The following is a 19953-nucleotide window of genomic DNA, read 5'->3' on the forward strand; positions in this document are numbered from 1 at the left end:
AATTTTGTTAACAAAATGCAGACAAGAAAAAAAATCAAAATTTCTCTCATTTCCATTTGAGGGGAAAGCCTTGTCCAGTGATTAGGGCCCATAGCCAAGACTAGGGAAACCGTGTTCAGTTCCCTTCTCTGAAACAGAATTCCTGTCTGAACTTGGGTATGTCACTTAGTCTTTCTATGCTTCAGTTCCCCATGTGCAAAATGAGGGTAATAGCACTTTGTTGCTCCACAAAAGGTGTAGTGAAGATAGATTCATTAAAAGATTATGAGGCTTTCATATACTCTTGTGATAGGGGCTAGATAAGTAGCTCTACAGATACTTGTTTCGTCCCTTCTGTGTATGACCATGCATATTTCCTGGGCAAACCCTGCCCTGCCTACTCATCCCTGCCTCACACAGAAAGACTCTGAAGGAAGTTTTTGAGTGAGCAGAACTGCAGGATTTGGCCCATAATCAGTAGAAGTTTTCTGACTCCCTACATATATGGGATGCTTTCCTGGGTCAAAAGAAGTGAATTGAAGCATTCTCATTGTCCTTCATGGAGACAGATTTTCACCCACCAGGGGTTGAGGTGTTCAGGTGAAGTTTATTTGTAGGAAATCAATAAAAAATTACATTTTCAAAGTTACCCTAAAGCTAGCTAGAATGTCAGAAATTAACTCAAGGCATGGCCTGTATGTGTTATAACAGTGTCTCTCAATTGTTTTACAAAGTACCCCTTTAGAAAAAAAAAAAAAAGTATAAGTACCCCCAGTACCTACAGTTTTCAGACACACCATTTTTTTCTACCACTGCAACACACTTGTTTAAACAACTTCATTGTAGTCGGGCAAGTGATGAAATTTTTGGGTGTAAAAAGTACAAAAATAATAAAACACTGTAAAACTTAAAACAAAAATTCAGTTTTCTCCAAATTTCAGTTCTGTTGATGTACCCCCCAGACTTCTCTCAAGTACCCCTAAAGGTACTTGTACCCCTGGTTGAGAAACAGTGTGTTAGAATATGGGTGCTTAAACCCGTGTTAAACCAGTCTCATACTGGAACATCTGAATATGAAAAAGCTTTCCAATCATTTATATCAACAAAGATGTGTGCTGATGGATTTATGCAAGCCAAACAACGTGCAGCAGTACCATCTCAAAATGCCAAGTGTATGGTTTTTATTTACAGACTTTAGCAGCATTCATTTATATCACGTTAGGATAATGACATGACTTGCAAGAGATGCTTTTTCCAAGGACCACAAAGAAACATAGATGCTCTACGGAGTGGAAATACAGCTGTTAGAGAACATGGTTAGACTAACCAGTGCTAAGAAAAGTGACTGAAATGAGCTTTTGAACAGTCTGGACCTGATGCCATTTGCAGAGGCATCAGCAAAGGAATTTATAACTTTGTGAGGATTCAAAATGCCATCTGAGGCTATCCTAACCAAGCAGAGCAGGAGTAAGCCGTTGCAATACATACCTGAGCATTAGAGGGAGTAGAGGATGGAAATCCAAGGAAGAACAAGATAGCTGAACTGTACTGAGTTTGGGTAACCCTTTCATGAGTGTGTGACACAGGGTCTCCTCTGTGCCCAATCTGCAGCGCATTGGAGGCTGCTACAGAGCCTTGCCTTTTTAGCTTAAGCTCTCGCAACTCATGCCTTTAAACTGTAGAGTCCCTAGCTTAATCCCCATCATAACTGCTTGTCAAAAGAACACTGGCTCTTACCAGTCATGTCTATCCTTCAATCAGTGTCTCCAAGTGAACTGATTTGTAGAAGTTTCTGGAAAGACACTAGACATTTGGGATGGGACTACAAAAGCTTATCCACGACACTTAAGTCTGAAAAACGAGGCTGGAAATAAATAGTTTGGAGTGCAGATTCGGGAGTGAGATTTCTGATACAATGCACTTCTGGTTGCCTCTCTTCTGGTGTATCAAATTAGCTGCTATCATGGCCGGAGTCTGAGAGTCAAAAGGCTCAAAAAAATTGAAACAAAAAAGGCCCGCCAACTTCTTGAACTTCAGTTGCTGTAAACGTGAACCAAGGTGCCAGAGATCTTCTCTTACCTCAGTCTGATGGCCCATCTGTCTCTACTGCTACTATATATTCATCCCTTTTGATTTCAGTTTCATTATGAACAGCTTTCTTTCAAACCTTTTAGGACAAGATTTTTCAAAAGCGAGTAATGAGGCAGAATCCCCTACTCGCTTGATGTTTAAGGGGTCTGCCTTTCAGCGGATAGGAGGTGGCTCAGCAGCCTCAAAATGAGGCCCCTGTAAAGTCCCTCGGATTGGGAATTCAAAAATGGAGGCACTGAAAAAAAAATCAGGGCTCACCTTTGAATTTCTTGCACTTACACTATTAAAAGGGGGACATGTGTGTTTGTGAATAATCAGTTCTTGTGCTGTGAAATGATCTCTCTCTTCATGTGTATAATTAGTCCCTACCCTGTGTGTGTGGGGGGGAAGGGGGTCTACGTCTCGCCTGAAGGCTTCTTTTGGAAGAAGCTTTTCTGGAAGAGATCTTCCGGAAAAACGTCTTTCAAAAGAGAGCGTCTACACAGCAAAAGCACAACAAGAAAGCACCCTTTTTTAAAAAAAGATAGCATCCAATCAATGTGAATGCTATCTTGCATTTCAGCTGTGATTACTGTGGAAGAATTGGCCTCCAGGGCACCTGTGCTTTTTCCTGGCAGCCTCTTCTTTCGAAAAAAAAAACCCCACTCTCTTCCACATCTACATACCTTTTCTGGAAAAAGCTTTTTCGGAAAAACGCGTCTTCTTTGTAGAATGAGGTTTACTGACATTGGACAAACCCCTCCCATTCTTTTAACTTACTGTCGAAATAACACAATAGCAGTGTGGCCATTAAGTATTGTTTTTCCGGAAAAATGGCCATTTTTCTGGGGGAAAAAAAAACTGTAGCGTAGACATACCCTGAGAGAAAGGAGAGAGAAAGAGAAATCGGAAGTTTTGCAACAACCCTGGTCAAAGCATGCCATAAAGTCAATAGACAGGATAAATCCTCCATATTTATTAAGTGTAGGTGTGGAGTAACCAATATTTCTCCTTCACATCGCTTTCTCTGACAACCACAAACAATGAGCCAAGAGGTTAATGACAGAGGGTTTGGAACCTGAAGTGCAATACAGGGGAAGCCTGTTCTGCTGTCTACAACACAGTACATCACTCTGAGGTTCCCAGACCTGCCTTGCCAAGAGCGCTGCTTGCAGACCCCAGTCCCACCGGGAGCACGAAGTGAATTAATGCCCTTGCTTACAGATCGTTTCAGTATGGGAACCACCGACCAGCCGGAATGATGTGGGCTGGCATTATAATGCAGGACTGCTAGCCGCCAGGGACTGAGGGAAGATTGTTAAAGATTTCACTGAGGGCTGGAGGTTGGACTGTATGTGAATTGAGGTTCTTAAGGTTTAAACACAATGTTGTGATTAGAGTCCTAACAGCCTTTGAAATCAGGGGTAGTTAGGAGCCGACGGAGCTTTGTTGATCTGGGCTCCTATCCACCGTGTGGCAGGCAGCTGGGAGGAGGAGTCAACTCCCCAGATGATGCTTTTAGTCCAGTGGGTGTTATGAAGATCCCTTGCAAAATCCTCTTACCCTCTGCCCATGCATTTCTGCATAATGAGGCTGTGGGAAACAGTGCTCTGGGTTGTATGGAGGACATACTTTGCCTCCCCTCCTTTACACAGCAGAATTGTACCATTTCTGCTCCCAACAGGCCCTCTTCAGCCACCAAGGATTATTAATAATTTGTATGGCAGTAGAGTTCCAGACGTTGGCCCTACCGCATCAGGCGCTACATGAACAGAATAAAAAGCCAGCTCCAGCCCCTGGGAGCAGGCAGCTCAGATATCAGGATAGATACCTTTGTTTCTCCCTGAATGTGCAGTTTAAAAAACAAAACAAAAATGAAACACTTAGCTCCTGCCCTGGATTGTTGCATCACTGGCCTCCAGACAACATCAGGGATTATAGCACCTACGGGGCAGGGATAGCTCAGTGGTTTGAGCATTGGCCTGCTAAACCTAGAGTTGTGAGTTCAATCCTTGCAGAGGCCATTTGGGGCAAAAATTTGTCAGGGATGGTACTTGGTTGTGCTGTGAAGGCAGGGGCCTGGACTCAACGACCTTTCAAAGTCCCTTCCAGCTCCAGGAGATAGGCAATCTCCATTAATGTAATTGTGATAGTGTAATGCCAACAGGCAGACTGGGATCTTTGGAACTTAGTGCATGAGCCTCTACAGCAGTGTTTCTTAAACTTTTTAAGACCGAGGAACACCACACAATTTATTTTTATGGGGTACACCAAAGATTTTTTGTTGAGGAAAAAAAAAAGTGGAGGGAAGTTATTGAGAGAAAAAAGTCACCAGCCCTTTAAGGACAGCCATTTTGAATTATGTTGTTCTCCGCGGCACACCTCCGCCTGCCTCACGGTACACTTTTGTGCCACGGAACACAGTTTAAGAAACATTGCTCTACAGCATGAGCTAAAAGCTGACTGCTTCTCAGCTAAGGCTGTAAAGCAGATTCATTCTCTCTGTAAGTGGTCTTGGTGCCACTAGATGGAACAGTGCACCACACCCAGCAGGTGTGCGGGTTACAATAGCAAAGGCACAGAGGAAAGTGGAAACCCCTGAACTCAGAGGCATTCAGATAAAGCCTTTCAGTTTCCATTTGACAAAGGAACATGCAGTCTAATGAGGTGGCCTGTCTTGGCAAAGCACACGGGACATCCATTGCATGCCTTTGTGCCTCGGACATGCCACCCAAGGCCAATGGATCTGTCTCACGTATTCCAATACTCAACGGCACATACGGGCGATTGTTCTGTCTGGCTTCTGCAAAGTCTCCTTTGACTGGGAGCACCAGTTCAAAGGGACCTGATGAGTTAGTTCTTTTAGGTCAGAGATTTTCCGATGGGGCTAAGTACAAGAGAGCATGAGGATCATTATATCACCCTGCCTGACCTGACACTGAAGAATGGGTCTGTAGTTCAACTCACTACTAGCCTTGGAGTAGCAGCCATAGCTTCTTCATAGCATGTGCATGAAGTTTAGTTTATAAGGTGCGACAGGACTCATTGTCACTTTTGCAGATACAGACTAACACAGCTACCCCTCTGATAAAAGAGCTTAGTATTTCTTGATTTGGGGGGGCCAGTTTCCTGAGTTTTGAATGTGTGAGGCTGGCAACACGGTGACTGTAATCCAAAAAGGAAGACAAATGGCATAAATATCAACTACTGCAATTTCATTTCTATATTGAAATAATGTTCAAGGGCCAGGATCAGCACACCATTATTATAACGAGTGTCATGAAAACACATGAAGAGTTAGCAAACTCAGGTGAGGTCTATATTAGACCCCGAAGGCTGGCTTAAGGTACACAACTCCAGCTGGAATAAACAACATAGCTGGAGTTGACATACGTTAAGCTGAGTTTGGTCCGTCTTCACAGCGGGAGATTGACAGAAGCATTTGTTCCTGTTGGCTTCCCTTACTCTTTGCAACCGTGAGGCGTATCGGTGCTGACCGGGGCGTGCCCGCCGTGTTCGATTTAATGTGTCTTTATTATACCCACTAAATCAAATGCCAGGAGATCAATCTCCAGTGTGGCAAACGGCATTGTGACCTTAGACTCTGAGCCTACCATTGGATCTAATGATAGAGACCTTTCAGGTATGGAGGTTGCACAGTAACAAAATATAACACCAAGACAGGGGCTTATGAACTCAAGGGACACATGAAGGTTTGTGGGGATGGGTAAAGTGATACAACCAAGTAAATGCATTTTGTTATACACATTTTCAATTAAATATCAATATAGCAGATGAATTGCCAACTGCACTGCAAGTCATTATTAACTGTCTAACTTCTTCTTTTCCAGTAGGCATGCTGACAGAGCAGGACCCAGAGAGAGATTTCAAGGAGGAAAACATCATGGCCCTAGAGATGTGTATGAAAAGTAAATTAGATTCTATAAATCATTCAGATTTTGATAACTTGGGGTATAACTATTAGTAGCAGCTACTGATTTCTTTTCTGAGTACATATTTTTACCCTCAAGAGTTGTCTTGCTCAGGTTTTAAAGTGACTCCATCTCATTAGCTCTCTATCACCCCCAGACACAACACAGAATAATTTTAATTTTGCCATGTCCCTTTTCATTATAAATTTACTAATGCTAGTTGAGAAATTACACCCTCCCCCTCCCCCCCACAGAAGCACATGAGAAATTCAGTTTTTCATAAAAAAATAAAACAGAATAAAACGTAGGTATGGGAGAGACTTTTGGCAAAGGTAGACAAAAATCTTCAGGTATTTAAGCAACCAATATCTGAAATATTTGGGGCTTTTTGGCAAAAAAATTGCTTGACAAAAATCCTATTTTTCCACCAACATTAGCCCACCCCCAAAAAAGCAAAAATCTTTTTTGTTCAGACAATTGTGTCTAGGTCTAAAAAACAAATTAACTTTTCCCATCTATTTCTGTTTTTTTTTTAAACTGGGCCAGATCCTCAGCTGGTGTAAATTGGCATCGCTCCACAGAAATCAGAGCTACAGCAGTTTGTGTCATCTAAAGATTATGGCCCTTGTAGTAGGGATGTAAAGGGCATATTACTGGGGTAACAGGTTAACTGGGATCCAGCCCAACCAGAGTAGCCCCCCTCTACAGGATCCCAGTTAACGGGTTAAACATTTTAGATGGGATTTACACTCTTGCCTTGCAGAGGTAAAACTATTTTGTCTTTTTTTAAAAAGGAGGCATACCGGGCATACCATAATATTGTCCTGTCCGGAGAGCAATATTTCATGTGGTTTTGTAATCCAGGACCCAATGTAAAGAGTGCAGATAGATGTCAGTGGCCAAACATCACGGACCACCCATTGTCCTTTTATTAAGCAGTGCTTGTACTCTCTGTAATCCTATCAATAGCGTAATCAGACCTGCCATGTTCCAGCGCTTGATGCAACAACAGGACCTGGGAAATGAAGACTGACTTTGTTAACCAAGTCATTTCGTCCACTTCATTCTGACTCTCCTTGGTGGAACGTAGGAAAACAATGTTTATTTGTGCAGAGAGTGGGGGGAAGGGGAGGGTCGAAATGAAAGGAAGGGAACAGCCAAGTGTGAAGTTTGATCTGACTCTATCTAGCCCTCCGTTCTTTGAGACTCTCTCTGATCCAGTCAGTTACAGTTGGGTATTACGTCTCTCATTTAATTTATCCCGCCACAGCTTGAAGTGATACCATCGAGATAATCATCGGGTTCATGACTAAGTAGGAAAGCCTAGACAGCATGAGGATAATGAACACAGCCTTCGTTCAGTCAGTCAGGGATATTTCCCCATGTATGGATTGAGAGGGTAGGTTTAAAATTGTCAAGACAACTCAGGGAGGCTTACTTTGCAAGCAGGAAGCATAGTAACTAAAGGCTTTGCCACCAGCTGAATGTGGATTAACTGTGTGGACAAAGAACTAGTGATGGGAGATGAAAGAGCACGAAGTGGATAATATATAGGAAGGAATTAGAGGGAGGGCAGTAAATACCTTCTTGGCAGTCACAATGGGCTCCAGGCGGGACCTAGTAGCGAAGTTCCAAACCTTCCCCTGGGAATCAAAGGTGCTCAGACACACCAAAGTCAATGGCAACAGTCCTATTGGTTTTAATGGACACCTGATTTTGCCAGGTCCCCTTCCAGAGTTGGGAGCCTGCTGCAAAGTTAAGATCCAAATCTCAATGAGAACTTCCCCAAATTTCAGCCTGATCAGGTGAGGGGTCAGGTCCATCTCTACTCAAAATTCAACAGGTGCTTTAGCTTCCTGGAAAGCCCTTGTTATAACTATAATGGAGTTTTGAAACAGTGGGGTCCCAAGAGCACCAGGAGATGTTGATCCTTCTAGAGCTCCAGGAAGCATTATCCTCCCTCTAACCTCGTGGAACATTCGTGGTCAAGTCCCTGCTGCTCCCATTAGCTTTCGTTAGGGATGTAAAATCCCGTTTGATTAGTCAACTGGCGAAATGTTACCTTTAACCGGTTAACTGATTAAACGGGGACTGGTAAGGGGGACGTTCCAGCCCTCTGGCTAGAATCATAGAATACTAGGACTGGAAGGGACCTCGAGAGGTCATCAAGTCCAGACCCCTGCCCCCATGGCAGGACCAAATACTGTCTAGACCATCTCGGATAGACATTTATCTAACCTACTCTTAAATATCTCCAGAGACGGAGATTCCACAACCTCCGTGGGCAATTTATTCCAGTGTTTGACCACCCTGACAGTTAGGAACTTTTTCCTAATGTCCAACCCAAACCTCCCTTGCTGCAGTTTAAGCCCATTGCTTCTTGTTCTATCCTCAGAGGCCAAGATGAACAAGTTTTCTCCCTCCTCCTTATGACACCCTTTTAGATATCTGAAAAGGGCTATCATATCCCCCCCTCAATCTTCTCTTTTCTAAACTAAACAAACCCAGTTCTTTCAGCCTTCCTTCATAGGTCATGTTCTCTAGACCGTTAATCATTTTTGTTGCTCTTCTCTGGACCCTCTCCAATTTCTCCACATCCTTCTTGAAATGTGGTGCCCAGAACTGGACACAGTACTCCAACTGAGGCCTAAATAGCGCAGAGTAGAGTGGAAGAATGACTTCTTTTGTCTTACTCACAACACTCCTGTTAATACACCCCAGAATCATGTTCGCTTTCTTTGTGACAGCATCACACTGCTGACTCATATTCAGCTTGTTATTCACTACAACCCCTAGATCCCTTTCTGCTGTACTCCCTCCTGAACAGTCACTTCCCATTCTGTATGTGTGAAACTGATTGTTCCTTCGTAAGTGGAGCACTTTGCATTTGTCCTTTTTAAACTTCATCCTGTTTACCTCAGACCATTTCTCCAATTTGTCCAGATCATTTTGAATTATGACCCTATCCTCCAGATTACTCGCAGCCCCTCCCAGCTTGGTATCATCTGCAAACTTAATAAGTGTACTTTCTATGCCAATATCTAAATCGTTGATGAAGATACTGAACAGCCCAAAACAGACCCCTGAGGAACCCCACTTGTTATGCCTTTCCAGCCAGATTGTGAACCATTAATAACTACTCTCTGAGTACAGTTATCCAGCAAGTTATGCACCCACCTTATAGTAGCCCCATCTAAGTTGTATTTGCCTAGTTTATTGATAAGAATATCATGCGAGACCGTATCAAATGCCTTACTAAAGTTTAGGTATACCACATCCACCATTCTCCCTTATCCACAAGACTCGTTATCCTATCAAAGAAAGCTATCAGATTGGTTTGACATGATTTGTTCTTTACAGATCCATGCTGGCTGTTCCCTATCACCTTGCCACCTTCCAAGCATTTACAGATGATTTCCTTAATTACTTGCTCCATTATCTTTCCTGGCACAGAAGTTAAACTAACTGGTCTGTAGTTTCCTGCGTTGTTCTTATTTCCCTTTTTATAAATGGGCGCTGTATTTGCCCTTTTCCAGTCTTCTGGAATCTCTCCTGTCTCCCATGATTGTCCAAAGATGATAGCTAGAGGCTCAGATACCTCTTCTATCAGCTCCTTGAGCATTCTAGGATGCATTTCATCAGGCTCTGGTGAATTGCAGGCATCTAACTTTTCTAGGTGATTTTTAACTTGTTCTTTTTTAATTTTGTCTTCTAAACCTAGCCCCTTCCCACTAGCATTCGCTATGTTAGGCATTCCTTCAGACTTCTTGGTGAAAATCAAAACAAAGAAGTCATTAAGCATCTCTGCCATTTCCGAGTTTCCTGTTACTGTTTCTCCCTCCTCATTGAGCACTGGGCCTGCCCTGTCCTTAGTCTTCCTCTTACTTCTAATATATTTATAAAATGTCTTCTTGTTTCCCTTTATTCCCATAGCTAGTTTGAGCTCATTTTGTGCCTTTGCCTTTCTAAACTTGCCCCTGCAGTCCTGTGTTGTTTGCCTATATTCATCCTTTGTCATTTGTCCTATTTTCCATTTTTTATAGGACTCCTTTTTTATTTTTAGATCATGCAAGACCTCGTGGTTAAGCCAAGATGGTGTTTTGCGTTGGTAGGGGCAGCTCTCCCCCAACACCTGCCAAAACCAGGCAGGAGAGGCCACGCAGGCTGGGATTTGGCAGCGTTGCACGGGGGTTGGGTAGGGGCACAGAAGCAGCAGCAGAGGAAGCGGGGTGAGCTGCCAGCTCCCAGCCAGTACAGGTTCATTAAGGGTGAGGCTTACCAGGACACCAGTTAACTGGTTATCCACTCACATCCCTAGCTTTCATAAACACACCTTTCCTCCTCATCTGAGGTTAAATGGCAAGAGAGGACGTTAGGAGCCTAAAAACGGGAGCTGGGCCTCAATGAGAACTGCCGATTCCAGGCGACTCCACAAAGTGCAGGCAGGGTTGCCAGATGGTTTCAACAAAAATACCGGACACACTTGACATGACATCACAAACGACATTACATCTTATTTAGAAAATACCTGGCATTTCTATTTTCTCCATTTGTTTCCCAAACAGAAAGCTCAAATACTGGACTGTCCGGTTCAAAACTGGACCCATGGCCACCCTAGGTGTGGGCGAGTTCAAAATATGGAGCAGGATCTAAGTTTGGAGATTCAGGACAGTGTCTGTTAATTGTACAGGCCCAGAGCCTCCCACCGGTTTAGGCACCAAACCTTTGAGGTCTCTCCCAAAAACTTCACTCCGAATCAAAGCTGCTAAGCAGATAGTTCCATACAGTTCAGATCTGTTTTGAATCAGCATCCAGACTTCCCCAATGCTAGAATAGGGGGTTCTGAGCCACCTTTACTTATCACAGTTGGATTTAGGAACCTTCACCGCCACATAATGCACTGTGTGGTTGGCTAATGCTGCTACTTACTAATATCCAAGGCCCAGTCCGGCATTCCTTATGGAACCAAAACTCTCCCTGAAGTCACTAGAATTGTGGGTGCTTGTACACACTGAAGGGGGCCGTCTCTCAATTTTAACAACATTTGGAGGGCAATTAAAATCAATGGTATAGCAGCATTATAGCAACCACAAGGTCTCCAGATATCAGTAGGAAATACTGTACAGAAGTTCCAGGCAAAATAGAGGACCCAATTACAAAAGTCATAGTGCCAACTTGACCAATGGGGAACTGATTTACGATATTCTCAAAGAAGCAGTCAGTTTCAGCATACAGCTTAATTTTCTCATCTGCATGAAACAATTCAGAAGTCGAAGGAACTCTGGGCATGGAGCATTCCTGGTTAAAAATGCAAATACCGACAGTTTCATTCTGAAACAAATCAAAGTCAAATACAACTGGGTGATCACTTGTAGCTTTTCCCTTCCTGATGGTATCAGATTAATGGACTGAGTATACAAAGTCCTGCTTAAAATCTGCAAAGACACAAAGCTGCCTTTCAAATGGGGGGAGGAGGGGGAAGCAAATGATTATTTTTAAACTTACTAGGGAAATAAGTTGGATTTTTCCCTAAAAAACACAAGCATGAAGAGGTTTTAATGAGGCACAATTACAAGACTTAATTTCCAAATATTATATAATATATGCGATATTGCAGTAATGCTGAAAGCAGGTAAAAAGTGCTGATGCCCTTAGCAGATTTGGAAGTGTAATTTAGCGCAGATGTTCTCAAACCACACACATAGACGGACGGAGTGGAATATAAGAACTGGTCAAGTTCTGATTTCCATTTTTAGTAAGGTTAATTATGTGTTTCTTACAGAAAGATCCAAGATCTAGAATGAAGAGGAGAGAAATCTAGTTATAGGAACCCACACCTCTCAATTAGCACAGAAATACTCCAAACAGTGGGACTGCCAGACATAGTGATAACATTACAAATTACTACCACCAAACAATTTGCCAGGTGCCAGGATGTATTCATCCTAAAGGAAGCAAGCAAAGAGCTATCTGGTTTGTTTTACTTAATTTTGTCTCATGTTGTTTTAAGAGCCACCTTTCCAAAAGTGGCTTCACGCTGAGAAAAAAAACATGTTTAAAATGATTCTTGAATGGTGACGTATTTTCACAGCAACATCAACAATCCATAATCAAATAGACAAATTCAATAATCAAAACCTAACACTGTGTTAATAAATTCAGAATTTTCCACAACATTCACCTTTCCTGTCCATTAAAAAAAAAATCTCCTTTACTAAAGTTGGTAATTGCCCCATTTTTTTAAAAAAGGAAGGGGGATTCTAGGTACATTTTAAAAATTAGTGACTAAAAAGGAAAATAAGTTGAATTTCCATCTTCAAAGTGCTATGATTTTTTTTTTTTTGCACAATTCTATTTCCCTCACACACACAAAAATGTACAATAGGATTCACATTTAAAAGGTTTCCAAGCGTAGATTTTTAGCTAAGGCTTTTTCATGTGTATCATTTTAAGTACTATTTGACTTACTATGGCCAACTTAGGACTCGATCAATATTGGGAGGGACAGTGGTTAATTATTTAGACTTCAGTTTTAAAGTAGTATGTGATCAACCAAAAGAAAAGGCAGTTAACCCTTTGAAGGAAAGGTAGAAGCAAATGCCTGGTCAGAAAACACTGATATCTGTAGGTTTTGGTTTAGAAATAACAATTTTTAACAACTCAAACTGTATACTTTCCATACCTGAGAGCCCAGGTTCTCTCAGACTTATTATGGGAACTTTGTATATAATGCTAGACTAACCACAGGGAACAAGAAATGAATTTACTTTTGCAAAAAGAACAAAAAAAAAAGTGATTTTTCCCTGTAAAGCAAAACCCCCATTAAATAATTGAGAAAAAAAAGCATCAGTTGGTGACAGTTTCTCCACTGAAAAGGCCCCTGAGGGTTTTTTGTTTAAATAAGGACAGCAGGGTTACAACTGGAAATAGCTGCACTTACAGTAAGGATTAAAGCCGGTTACAAAAACTGATACACTGTAATTGTAAATCATAGTTTTCACTGGAATATTTCCCCTCCCACTCTTTTTGCTCATTTTCAGAATTTCCAGTCTGTCTAATTGGTCAATTTCACAGAGCAAAGTTAAATCCACTCAAGCCAAATAGTCACTGGCATGGGATTTGATTTTAAAAGCTGAATCTTCAACAGAAAGAGACATTCTGGATTCAAGCTACGCCAACCCTTGCTCCTCAATCTGTCCATCGCTTTCCAAACTTCTCCTCCTCTTAACAAGCCTCCTCCCCGTTGCAGATCCGAGAAATGAAAATTCCATTTCTCTCAGCGCACAACAGCTTATATAAAGTCCATATCTTTAGGCATGGAATAACACAAGGACACCCAAGCCGCTTGTACAACATTAAACACCCAGAAAATGACATTAAAACTATACCCCTTCCCCCCGGGCACCTTTCAATTCATAATTTTACTTCTTAGTTGCAGGGAAGGAGAGGATGTTGGTAAAACTTTGTGCCAAGTTGCTGCAGAAATTTGCATTTCCCTTGCATTTTTATTAACTTACGGACAGCACATCTCAAGCTTCCGAATATCACAAAGAGAGATAGAGTGGGGTGGGTGTGCATTTGTGTTGTGGTGGCTGTCCCGCACACGCACTGAGGGAAAGTCACCTCTGCAGGTAGACGGTACCATCAGTGTTCGGTTGCTAAGGGACTGCTCTAAAGGTCTTTGCAGCCTCAACGGTCTTTAGCTTATGCTGTGTCTGCCTGAGTCCCCTTAGCCTGGTGCTTCTCAGCTTTCCTCTCCCCATGCTGGGATGGACAAAGAGACCCATGGGGCCAAGCCCCCCTTACCTGGGAGAAGTTGAGCCCATTCAATGGGTGACACTGTTCCTCCACCCTCTCCACAGCCCCTGTCCTCTTCTTCATCCGCTCGGCCTCCTGGGCCAGGTAGAGGTCTAGCACAGGCACTCCTCGGGAGCGGATGTCCGTCTCTGTCAGGGAATTGACCATCAGCATCACCCAGACGGGCCTCTTGCGCTCCCAGTTGCCGGCGATGGCGTTGAAGAGGTAATCGGCGTACAGCCCCTTGCCCCGCTGGTCTGGGGTCATCCAGTGCGGCAGCATCAGCTTGACGTACTCCAGGTGCCGCTTGAGGCGACGGTAAAGCTCCCGAGGCAGCACGTCCTGTAGGTTCTCGCCATGGGGCAGCATCTGGCAACTGGCCAGGCCCGAGATGGTGTAGGGGTCTGTGAGATCCAGTTCAAAGTATACATTGGTGCTGGCCTGGAAGGCTGCCTTGGAGTTCTCCGGGATGAAGTCCCACACCCGTGTGTAGGGCACATGGATGGTGCCAAACAAGTAGGCCGGGGGGTCCCGACGGATGGTCCACAAGAAGGAATTTAGCTCTCCCTGCTGTGGATGGGAACAGGCAGAGTCAGTTTTGGGGACAAGATGCAGGGCCACAAAACTTTCAGCTTCATTACCACCAGCACTACAATTGACAGGTACTTTTTTTCCCCTCTTCCTTCTTTTTCGGTTATAAAATCTGAGAGTCCCCACATTTTCAGATGAGCTTGAATGGAGAAAAAAAAAAGGGGGTTTTGCCCACAAAAGCTCACGATACCTCAGTCTCTAAGGTGCCACAGGACTACTCGTTGTTTTTAAAGTTACAGACCAATACGGCTCCCCCTCGGACAAAGGATAGAATACGAGAGAATTTTACATACAACGACTCTGCTGTACACACTTTATCTACAACACACACTACCAACTTGAGGATAATACACTGCATCAGCCGAGATGTCTATGAGGTAGACTGTTTTGGTGTATATCTCTACAGATCCAGATGCAACACACAAACACACACTCCACACACACATATTCTGAGCCTCTATAATGTACACGTACAGAAAAAATAAAGCTTCTGTGCATGTACCTATCTGTATATGAAATCTTAGTCATTTGCATTGTTATTTGCTTGTCGTACAATACTTCATGTGCAGTACACATCTAAAACTTTGGTTCTGTCTCCACTTGAGTAGCAGTAGCATGTACTAATGTAGCTCTGGGTGAATTAATAAATTGTTGGCTAGTTAAGAATTAAGCAAGGGCTCATATTTAGGAAATACAGTTCAATTTCCAAGTTGCCCTGAAAGGAATCCAGCCTTAAAATTAGCAAGCTAGCACTCCCTGCATTCAATAACAGGGAGGTAATATGCTTAGATTCCATTTTCTGTTGGCAATAACACTTATCCAATTAGCAAATCTAGCTGGTTAAGATTTCAGCTTTAAAAATCTAATTGGTATCTTGGCAAATTCATAAAAAAAAATTATTGCTTTTCTGTAACTATATTTACCTGTGTTTCTATAGTTCTATGTACCTGCCTCTGCATAGTAAGTATATAACCAGACAGATACATGTGATGATGGCGAAGTCACATAGCTATAGATGTAATACATATACTGAAGCTATGTTAGTGCCTATACCCATGCAGGGCTAAGGGGAGGCTGTGCGTGTGTGTGTGTACACAAACACAGAAATTGTATTGATACCCAAGTATAAGCAAGACACCCAAAACGTGCATGTTGCCATGCAGCCTGCAGTCATAGCCACATGTGCGTAGGCACCACATCCACAGGGCTGGGTCTATCGAGAGGCACAGCCCGGTGTGCATAGAGGTGTGGTTGGACTAGCTCTCTGCATGTGTGGATCTCACCCTGGTAGCTGGCATGCCTGGAGTGAACTGGGCAGCCATCCTGTGCCCCTGGAAGCAAGCTCTGGTCCAGCAGAGGAGAGGGAGGCAAGCAAGGCAGGGATGGGTCCTTGGAAAGGTCTCCCTACTCTGATGGGGCAGGGGGGTGACTTGGGTGGGGAGGGCAGAAAGCAGCAATTACCCCCCGCCCACACACAGTGGCACCTGGAGGACAACGCCAAGGTCTGCTCGTGCTCGGGGCGTGGGCTCCAAGCAGGCTGGGGAAGGGGGAAACTAGCTCACCGATCGAGGCAGCTCACATTGCCCGGTGTCGATCTGCTTCCTCCTGGGTGCAACGCCCGGCAGGAGCCCCCCGAAGACGAGGTAGAGCAGCGCCAGCTTGGGTCGCATCCTGCCTCTCCCCAGCGGAGCCTTCCCGGGCGGCTTCTTTGGGTCTCCTCGGAGCTCAGTCCCCCCCACTTTCTCCCCGGCTTGTTCTTCAAACAAACTTTGCCCGTCCCGTCCGCAGGTGACAAGTGCGAAGCCAGGGGCTGGCGGCGCCCGGAGCTCCCTCCGGGCTCAGGGCTGGGCCGAGGGGCCGAGGCTCCGCAGAGGCTGAGCCCCGCGTTGCGGCTGCTCCCCAGCCTCCGCCATGCTTCCCGTGCAACTCGGAGGAGCCACTCCGGAGCTGGCCGGAGCAAGTTTGGTCGGCGTGGGGAAGGGGGTGGGAGAGCCCAGGCGCGTGGCGGGAGGGGGGTGGGTGGGAGCCCCGCGGGTGAGGATGGATGCGGGGCTTGCTATTTGAACAGGCACGGGAAGGCGGGTACTGATCTGCATGTCAGGCTCTCTCACACGCGCAGCGAGGAGGCAAAAACTCCCAGCCACTTCCAACTTTCCCAAACTTCCCATCCTCCTGGAACTTTTTTTTTGGTGGTTGTGGCGCTGCGGCGCCGCTAGAGGGCGCTTGTTTCTCAATCATCTAAACCAGCTGGCGCTGGAGGCGTAATCCACAATCATCTTCACCTTGCCTGCAAAGGGACCAGCTGGAGCCGTCAGCTGGGTTCCTAGTTTCAGGGCCTTGGGCTTCAATTATCCCCAGTGGGAGCAGCCTGGTTTTTCACCTGCAACGGGAGGAAGTGAAGGGCTGAGACTTTCTCTCTGGACATACAGGTCCAAGACACCTCCCTCAATTAGTCTGGGCAGGTGAGTTTCTTTTTCAAATCATTGTCAAACTGCCAACCTCTCTCCTCAGTGCTGGAGAAGAAGAGGAAGATTTTTTTTTCTCCTGCAGTTTTATTTCTTGCTCTGGGCAGGATCGCATGTGGGTGTTTGTCTAATTCATTACCCTGGAATGTGTTTCCTTTAGTTGGCTCTGAGTCCTTCTCCCCAAACTGTAAAAAAAAATTACAGATGCCTCTCCCTCGCACCCCTATCCTTTATTATAGAATCAAACCACAACTTTACTTTTAAGCTTTTGAAACTGTTGAATATGGATTTTCCCACATCCATCCCCCTTTGCAGCTGCCTTTGGCCCTGGGGGTTGAAATTAGGCTGGAAAGCCCCATGAGAAAGTATGTTGGGTTCAAAAAGTGCTTGAGCCCAATTTGCAAACCGAAGACACTCAGGTAAGACCCTGTCCAAGAATCTCAAAGCATGTGTGGCTTGCCACCAATTCCAAGTGGCTCTGAGGGGTGGTTTGGACCAAGAGCTGACAGGATTGGAATGAAGTTGGCAGGTGAAATCTTGATCCAATTAAAGTCCATAAAAGTTTTGCCATTGACTTCATCATGGTCAGGATTTCACCAGCACTTCCATTTACTTATTGCTTGGACAAATTGAACGTTACTGAGGGGAGCAAAAGAAGCAGCTGCCCCAGGAACAGACATTTAAAAAAGCCCAGGGCTTCTGGCCACCACTGTTGTAACCTCGGCAGCTGCTGCAGTCCAAGCCCCGGGCCCTCTAAATCAGTGGTCTCCAAAGTGGGGTGTGCACACCCCAAGGGGTGTGCAAGATGATCCATTGGGGCACGGGAAGAAAATTCCCTGGTGCCGGCCATGTACAGGGCACAGTGGGGCCAAGGGAGGTGGGTCCAACAGAGCGCATGTACAGCATGCTCAAATGCTGTGCAACAGCTGAGAGGGGAGATGCCCAGGCATGGCAGGACGTCAAGGCCCGGGACTTTAAAAATGCCTGGCCCAGCATTGCACTGGTCAGCCTGGCACGTGGTCTGTAGCCCTGGAAGCATCTGGGGACTGGGCTGCAGGGACTTCTGGGACCCAATCACAGACTCCAGCCTCGCAAATTGGAAAGCAGAAGGTGGAGGAGGGGAAGGGGGAAAAATAGGGGGAAGGGGTGGGAGAGGAAAGGGCTTGTGCTGAGGGGAGGGAGGAAGGTCAGGAGAATAAAGGGCAAGGGACAGGGACCTCCAGGAGAGACAAATACCAGGGGGCCAAGTGGAGACAATGAGGAAAAGGGCAGGAGGGGAGGTGTTAGTGGGAGGGGGGACAGAGTGATACTGGGAGAGGAGAGGGGAAGGGCATTGGGGGCTAGAAGGAGGAGGGGGGGGGCTGGGACAAGGCTTGAAAGAAGGGGTGGGCATGAGGAAGATGGGGATGGAGCAAGTCATGCGTTAGGGCATAGGCATGAGAGGAATGGGGGCAGAGGATGGTGAGGGGGTGGGCATCGGGGGGGGAAAGAGGGCAAAGGGGGCAGGGGCAGTGAGGGAAGGTGGAAGCACCAGGAGGGTGCAGGGGTAAGGGAAGGTGCAGGTGCCAGGGGATTCTGGGGGTGAAGCAGAAGGGCAGACACCTGCAGGGGAGGGACCAGCACCAGAGGACAGAGGCAGGGCAGGTGTGTAGAGGGAGGTGTTAGGAGAGGGGATCAGGAGGCAGACCTCACATGATCAGAGTGGGGCTACTGGAGGAGTGTGCACAGGGGAGAGAAGGGCTGGTGGAGGGGGGCAGGTCGCAGCAGGGCTGAAGGCAGTGAGAAGGGCAGGAGTCAGAACAGCAGAGGAGGGTGTGGGGTTGGGGGGCAGAAAGCACCAGGGGAGCTGATGGAGCAAGGGGAGGAGATATGGCAGCAGAGAGAAAAGATAGAGGTTTATAAGATATTTATTAATAAATGTACTTATATTGGGGGTGCATGCTCAAAAATTTTTTACCGGTAGGTGTGCGTGATCAAAAAAGTTTGGAGACCACTGCTCTAAATCACTGCTGGAGCCCTCGGAAGTGCTGAAGGGCTGGGTGGGGAGGGTAGCCTCCAAACTTGCCCCTTCCATCCAAGGCCCTACCCCTTTCAGGTGGGTGGAGATGAAGACTCTTGTCAGCCTTGATGTTACCCCTCTGCACATGGAATCCCTGAATCTAAAATTGATGGTATATATCTTGGCTTGGAGCTGAGTTGCAAATGCCCACATCCAGAAAACAGCTGGTCCCTATCGGTAGGAAGCCAAATCCTGAATCTAAACACTCCCCAAAACTTGGAGATGTTTATATATCTGAGCTTCCAAAGCTTAGCTCTATGTTAAAACATAAAATCTACATAGGGCAGGTATTGTGTTCTTTTTGTGCGTATCACATGCCCACTGTACTAGAAGCAATTGAAGGTGACTGGCCTTTTAATAACAAAAAAAGGAAGTTAGTTCCTTACTCGTGCAAATCCCGTACTATTTCCTGTGTCCTTTAATCAAAATTCTTTTTTGTTAATGGGCATTTGCAAGGTGACAGCTGGCAGGATCGGGTCCCTCTGACTAATTATAAATAAGACTCTTCTAAAAGCAGGGCACAGACTGAAATGACGTCACATGTATCAGTCACTGTGGTTACTGTTAAACAACTGTAACTACACCCGCCGACTGAAGGGGCTTTGACGTTGAAAGCAAATCAGATTTGTTTTGCTTGGATTCAGTTTCTGGCCTCCAGATATGAACACAGTGTGTTCTCCTAACAATAGCTTTGATATCAGTGGCACATTTTTATAGAGGAAAATTAGACCCATGGATTTATCAGACCGATCCTAGAGATAGGAAACACACACAGACGGCAGGGAAAGAGACTTTTCCCAGCAAGGCCACGATTTGGTCGAGACTTCGGTGGGGCTAACCGTGTGTGTAAAGTGCCTTACGCATGTAAGTCTGTACCGGACCAGGGTTTTACAAGAGCCCTGGAAAGCTTGCAAACTGCACCATGGCTTTTCCCATGCAGAGCTCTTTGCAGGTGCCAGGTTTGAATTTGTAAACATGTGTATCGGCTGCATGCGCGTGCAGCAGGAGGAGTGCATTTCTCCTGGGTGCTGACTGCCACAGCTGCACGTACCAGAAGCAT

The 19953-nt window shown here is 45.3% G+C and overlaps 1 protein-coding gene across 1 annotated transcript in view; it reads right to left on the reverse strand.

Moving 5' to 3' along the window:
* Positions 1-16176, reverse strand: part of TRABD2B (TraB domain containing 2B) — a 540364-nt gene extending 524188 nt beyond the window's left edge. Inside the window, exons 1-2 of the mRNA XM_006126436.4 lie at positions 15932-16176; positions 13788-14348 (exon numbers count right to left, since the gene is read on the reverse strand). Of these exons, the coding sequence (XP_006126498.2) occupies positions 13788-14348; positions 15932-16039 (669 nt within the window). The 5' untranslated portion in view covers positions 16040-16176. The remainder of the gene's footprint in view (positions 1-13787; positions 14349-15931) is intronic.
* Positions 16177-19953: the final 3777 nt, after the last annotated feature.

This window comes from Pelodiscus sinensis, chromosome 9 (assembly GCF_052426305.1).
Source record: "Pelodiscus sinensis isolate ZL-2025 chromosome 9, ASM5242630v1, whole genome shotgun sequence".
Classification (NCBI taxonomy): domain Eukaryota; kingdom Metazoa; phylum Chordata; order Testudines; family Trionychidae; genus Pelodiscus; species Pelodiscus sinensis.